The sequence below is a fragment of the Argiope bruennichi genome, chromosome 4 (assembly GCF_947563725.1).
Source record: "Argiope bruennichi chromosome 4, qqArgBrue1.1, whole genome shotgun sequence".
Taxonomy (NCBI): Eukaryota; Metazoa; Arthropoda; class Arachnida; order Araneae; family Araneidae; genus Argiope; species Argiope bruennichi.
In genome coordinates, this window is record NC_079154.1 from 61,395,142 (window position 1) to 61,401,141 (window position 6,000).

The 6,000-nt window shown below is 26.4% G+C and overlaps 1 protein-coding gene across 1 annotated transcript; it reads right to left on the reverse strand.

Annotated features, from left to right (window-relative positions):
* Positions 1-1,494: 1,494 nt before the first annotated feature.
* LOC129966284 (uncharacterized PE-PGRS family protein PE_PGRS54-like) lies at positions 1,495-4,117 on the reverse strand. Its single transcript, XM_056080702.1, has 3 exons — positions 4,106-4,117; positions 3,302-3,355; positions 1,495-2,097 (listed from the first exon to the last, which is right to left on the reverse strand). The coding sequence occupies exons 1-3, from the start codon at positions 4,115-4,117 to the stop codon at positions 1,495-1,497; spliced, it is 669 nt and encodes a 222-aa protein (XP_055936677.1).
* Between the last annotated feature and the right edge of the window lie 1,883 nt (positions 4,118-6,000).

Consider the following 6,000-nt stretch of genomic DNA (forward strand, 5'->3'; position numbering starts at 1 on the left):
AGACCTAAATCAGAGAACGACAACTTCTGAACCAGTATCCGCAACGGTATTGTCTCGATTTGGAAGACTTCATCAAAAATATTACAATTTGTATTATTTAATCATTATTCCGCGTTTTTATGAAATAAGCTAACTTTCTTTTAGTGTATGAAAAAGTTTTGTGAGAAATGTAATAATATCTAACATATCATCGATATGTGATAAAACTCATTTAACACTGAAAGCGTATTTTACAAAATCCTATAACTCTCGAAATTATCATCAAAGTTCCATAAAAATTTATTGAAAGATTGATTTTATGACGACAAAACAATTCAGTAAAAAAAAAAAAAAAAGGTAGCCGTAATTAAATAATTTCGAGCTAGTAGTGAATTGTTAATTCACATAATTAATTATTCTGTGAATTGGAAAAACCCATTGCCTGAAGTCATTTCTACTTGCACTTATTTTTTGAAAATATGATAATAAATGGTAAAGTTTTAGAAACGTTATTTTTTGTTGTTGTTGTTAAAACTGTACCCTGACTACATTCTTGTTAATATTTTTGATTATGAGCTACAAAATGTGCATATTTGCTTTTTTTTGTTGTTATTATTGAAATTGTACCCTGACCTCATTCTTGTTAATGTTGTTAATTATGAGCTACGATAGGTGCATATTTGAAAACTTTTACTGTTACTTCGGATGAAACTTAGAATAAAATGTATAACTAAAATAATAATTGCTGGTTGGTATTTTATTATTTTGATTGGTATTGGAATAATTTTAACATATGTTCATTCCAATACCCTCATAGCTTTTTTATAGAATAAAAAGCATTTATGTTGCTTCAGATTTGAGTATACGTCACAAAGAAGGAAACAAAAAAGTGTTGGTGAAGTGGGCATTTTGTTTGTTTGTTTGTTTCTCTTCCTTCTAATGGAGAAAATTAGTTCGCGTTACCATGAAACCTGCAAACCAGAGCGCCATTTTCCTTATAAATAAGAAAAAAATGATACCATTTCTTGTAATTTTTTTTTTGTTTTGTTCAATCTTCCCTTATTGAGCAGAATTTAAAAAAATGACTATAACATTTATAAATTTTTTTTCCTGTTTAATACAATAAATTTTTTTATTCTCATAAAATACTATGAGATATTTTATATTATACTTCAATACATCCAATGGATTTCGAATTTAGAGTAATTAGTTATCTTCAAATTTATTATTAAAGCATTTGATATTTTTAGAAAATAATTAAATATATAGCAAAAAAGAAAGGAATATCACAATTCAAAAATAAACATATGTTTATTTCAAAACTCAAAAAAAAAATATTGTAGTTATTATAACTTAATTATTGATAGTACTAAGTTATTGTTAATTTAAGCCTCTATGAAAACAATAGCCAATCTTTTATATTTTCAAATACACTCAAAAATATTTGCAAATTTAGAAATTAGTTTAGAGTTTATTTTTAAAGGCGTATCGATTATATCCAAATCCGTTAAAGAGTTAGGCGCCTCCATATGCTGCAGGAAGAGTGTATCCATTTTCTACTCCCTTTTCGCCTTCTACTCCATTTCCAATTCCGACTCCTCTAACTCCAGCAGATTTCTTTCCTGATTTCTCTGTTTCACCTCCGTTATATTCAAGTCCAGCATATCCAACTCCGACTCCTCTAACTCCAACAAATTTCTTTCCTGATTCCCCTGCTTCAGCTCCGTTATATTTAAGTCCAGCATATCCAACTCCGATTCCTCTAACTCCAGCAGATTTCTTTCCTGATTCCTCTGCTTCAGTTCCATAATATCCAAGTTTAGCACTTCCAAAACCTGCTATCCTTGCATATCCTCCTTGTCCATAGTGAGCATCAGAGAGGATTTTGACAGCAGCAGGATTCTGGTTGGCGGTTCCGGGTTCATTGGTATTGATGTCTGCCTTGAATCCTGCATGGTCGGCGACGTAGTTGACTTGTCGCTTGATTCCCCTGGCATCGATAAACCCGTAGCTGCCTTTCACGTTCTTGCCATCGCTAGCTTCCTCTCGGTACTGCTCGCCATGCTTATCTTTCACACTGTAACCGAATTTGTAAGGCTGAGGAGCATGATGGACAGGCTACAAGAAAGGAAATTGATCAGAAAAATGATATAATAATAAGATCAGATGTGAGTAAGAATTTATTTAACATAAAGAAACGTCATATATATGATATAAATGTAAGATTATATGATTCAAAGAGTAAAATTATTCTTGATGAAATGTTTACAATTGGTGTAGATATTTTGTAAGAAAGAATAGTATATCCTACTTAAAACGAATATAGTTAATCTTATTTTTAAAGTAGTATTTTGCAATGAGTGAGTATTCGGATTGGATTTTCGAGAGGTATTTTTATTTTTAATTGTTAGAAAAAGCTACGAGTAAAGATATCAATCAGAAAATGATATAACAATGAGAACAGAAGTGAATAAGAATTCATTTTACATGAAGAAACAATATGCATATTATATAAGATAATATGAACCAAAGATTAAAATTATCCTTCATGAAATGTTTACAAGGATTAAAATTATTCTTGATGTAATGTTTACAATTGGTGTAGATATTTTGTTGAAAGAAACTGTATATCTTATTCCATAAAGCGAATATAGTTAATCAATTAATAATTTGAACAGTTTTATTTTTAAAGTTGCGTTTCGCAATGAGTGAATATTTAGATTGATTTTTCAGGAGGTATTTTTGCTTATGAATGTATTTTTTATAACGCATCTTATTTTAAAAATTTCGTTTCAGGCTATCAATAGGATTTTAATTTTATTTGTGATTGTACTAAATTCAAAGACTGCTTTCTTATGGAGTATTTTTCGACAGATCTTTCCAGTGATTTTAAAATTCTTCGATGTGGCTGTAATGTTTTAACATTCTTCGATGTTATAAGGATATGCCCATGAAAAAACCTTGAAAAATATACATAATATCATGAATAACTGGGAAAAGGTTTGGAATTAAAACAAAATAAAAATACTAAATTTTTTAAAAAAGAGATTAATATTCGATTTAGATGTTAAATTTGATTTTCTATTATTCTGACTAACTTCAGTCTTTAGAAAATGTTTATTCTATATAAATATTTTTTTTCTTAAACTTCTAATTTGGTGCTAGTATTAAGAATAACTGTTTTATATTTTTAAACTTGTATTATATAATTTATTGGAAATGATATACTTTTTTGCTAAAGCAGAAAATTAATTAAGAGTTTCTAATCAAAGATTTGTTTTAAAGAATCAATCAATTAAAGAATAGGTTATATATTACTTACTTCTTTTTTTAGGCTGGCGAAAGTAATAACTGTCAAAGCAGATAGGATAAAAATCTAAAACAAAAATAAATAAACAATCATTAACTTTTTTCTTTATAAAGGGCTTTTAAGTTTACAGTGGAGAAAGAGATAACATGTTCTAAGTAAAATGTATCCTCTAAATATCAATAATTATAGAAAAATATAAAAATATATACTTTCATTTCCACGAAGTCTTTTTAATTATTTTTATTTAATTTTATTTATTCAGATTTCAAAAGCTAGAGCTTTATAATCAACTTTTTTTTTAGTTTCCTAAATTCTAAGAATTCTGAAATTTTTCATTGCTTTATCTTTCTGAAATCAATACAAAGTTTTAGAATTTTCAGAACATAATTATGAAATAATATTTTTTATTTAATATAAAATAAACTCCAACTAATCTTGAAACGAATGCAAATACATAATTGATTTAAAACTTTTACTTCCCAAAACATTATTATTTTTTATAGATTTATATTAATTTAAGAATGATTTTTAAGCATCATCTATTTAAATTCATAAGCAGACTTTGTAAATAACTCTTTTTATCTTGTGTTAATTATTGATATGAATTCATTACTTTTGGTAAAGCTTCAGAAACCATATAGAAATTTTTAACTTAAAAATGTCTAATTGTTCATAAAATAAGACTTCAAAAAAACTTTAAAAAATTCTGCTTTGAAACTATTATCAAATAGTAAAATATTGCATTTAATAATAAGAAAATAATTATTATCGATACATTTATTTGTAAATGAAATGTAAAGAAGGAAAACAGTTTACCTGAGGAATCATTTTGAGTTGCTTGATCATAGAAATGTAAAATATGATACCAAACACCGCTGCCTTCTTATATTTATACTCGAGGGATCTTGAAAAAATTTAAATATTTCAACTTGAATCACATGCTTTACACTATCACGCACGACTGCTATTGCTTAATAGTGATTGGAAGCGGAACTTTAGGGTTATTTCCAGAATAATAAGTGAATTAAAAGGAATTATTTTATAAAATGATACATATTTTGAATTTTAAGCTAAAATTTTTAATGCCGAATAACACAGTTCGAAAGTTTCAAGAATATTAATACGATATTTCTAAATATTTCCTCTTTGTATCAGCATTTCTTTTCTATCAAAAACTGATTATAAATTAGAACTTTTATGTAATAAATGAAATTTTCGAAACTTTTATAATCAACTTTCCGTTAAATCTCACTTTATTAGCATTCAAAGAGTTTTAACAAAATAAATTATTCCAAGCCACTTATCACGTTGTTATCTTACAGAGGTAATGACAATTTTTCGACAGGATTAAACTCACAAATCATAATTTATATTCTAAAATTTCTTACATTGCTTTTCTAGAAAGGTTTCATTAAAGTTTCGAAGGTTCTTTATTAAAAGATCAATATTAAATTTAAAAAATTAGATTGATTAAAATCTTTCCATATTATAATCTTTATCAAAAATACAGTCTCAAAATTAGAGCAAAATCCTGAATAACAGTATTGTTTGTAACTATGTGTTTCCTAACCTGTTCTTATAGTCATAATTTTTCTCTTAATTGTGACATAAATTTCAAGATGCGTAATAGTTCTTCATACAATGAAAATTTCACAGTGAAAAGGGTATCTATGTTAATTAAATTGCAGAGTCATTGGGTATTTAGTTTTTGCCAAATTATTGTCAATTTTCTCAAAATAAAGATAAATTATAACAGAAAATTATTTAACCTCATTAAAAATACCCCTAAAATGACCATAAAGCAGTTACATCAATAATCACAGAAGACTTCCGGATATGTATAAGCAAACGATTTAAATTAATATTAAAAAAACTCAGCATATTCATTAAAATTTGCAAAAAAGAGAAAATAGGATTTGCAAAAATAGAAAATTTTGCTGTAGGTAAAAAATTAAAATTAATTATTTTAATAATTAAAAAAAAACTTAAAAAGTGAAAATTTGTGAATTTTTAAAGTATTCTTGTATTATATATTAAACAAATTGATTCAAGATTTAAAAATTCTGTTTGAATTTTTACCATATCTTCAAACGTTTTTGACGATCGAACGTTTGTTCTATGAAAGAAAGAGCCAGTATACTGTCAAATGTCATAATACTGAAACTTATGAGTTTCATGGGAATTTAATAAAGATATCTATGCACGATGTACGTTTTTCTCCTTTGGCATGTGTTACAAAATAAAAAAAGATTAAAATGCAAAAAACTGCTTTTTTTGCAAAAAAATTATGATGAAAATTGAATGAAAAAAAATATGTATAAATATTTGTCTTTCAGTTGCTTGGAATTTATCGTTACTAATATCAGAGACGAATGCGTGTGTGTCTGTTTTTGCACTATATAGGCTACACTTTTTGTCCTAGTATTATTGAATTCAGCACTAATGAATTCTTTGGCGGGAAGGAATGTGCATTTTGAAACAATCGATTCTTTTAAAAATAGAGTTTCAATAATTATGCGAAATTTTGAATTTTTCTTCTTGTTATAGTTTCCAAAAGTATCACTATTTTTTAATCTATTTTAAAACGAAAATCTTCTTTTAAATTATATCTATTTAGTTTTTGGGTAATTTCTTCCCCAAATGTTGCATAATTTTCAAAAATATTTGTTTTGACTTCAGAAAATATTCAATTGTATCATCTTCCTTTTTTT

Coding starts and splice junctions, on each gene's coding strand:
- LOC129966284 (XM_056080702.1), bottom strand. Junction 2,098..3,301: donor TCGCCAGCCTAAAAAAAGAA/GTAAGTAATATA, acceptor CCTTTCTTGTAG/CCTGTCCATCATGCTCCTCA.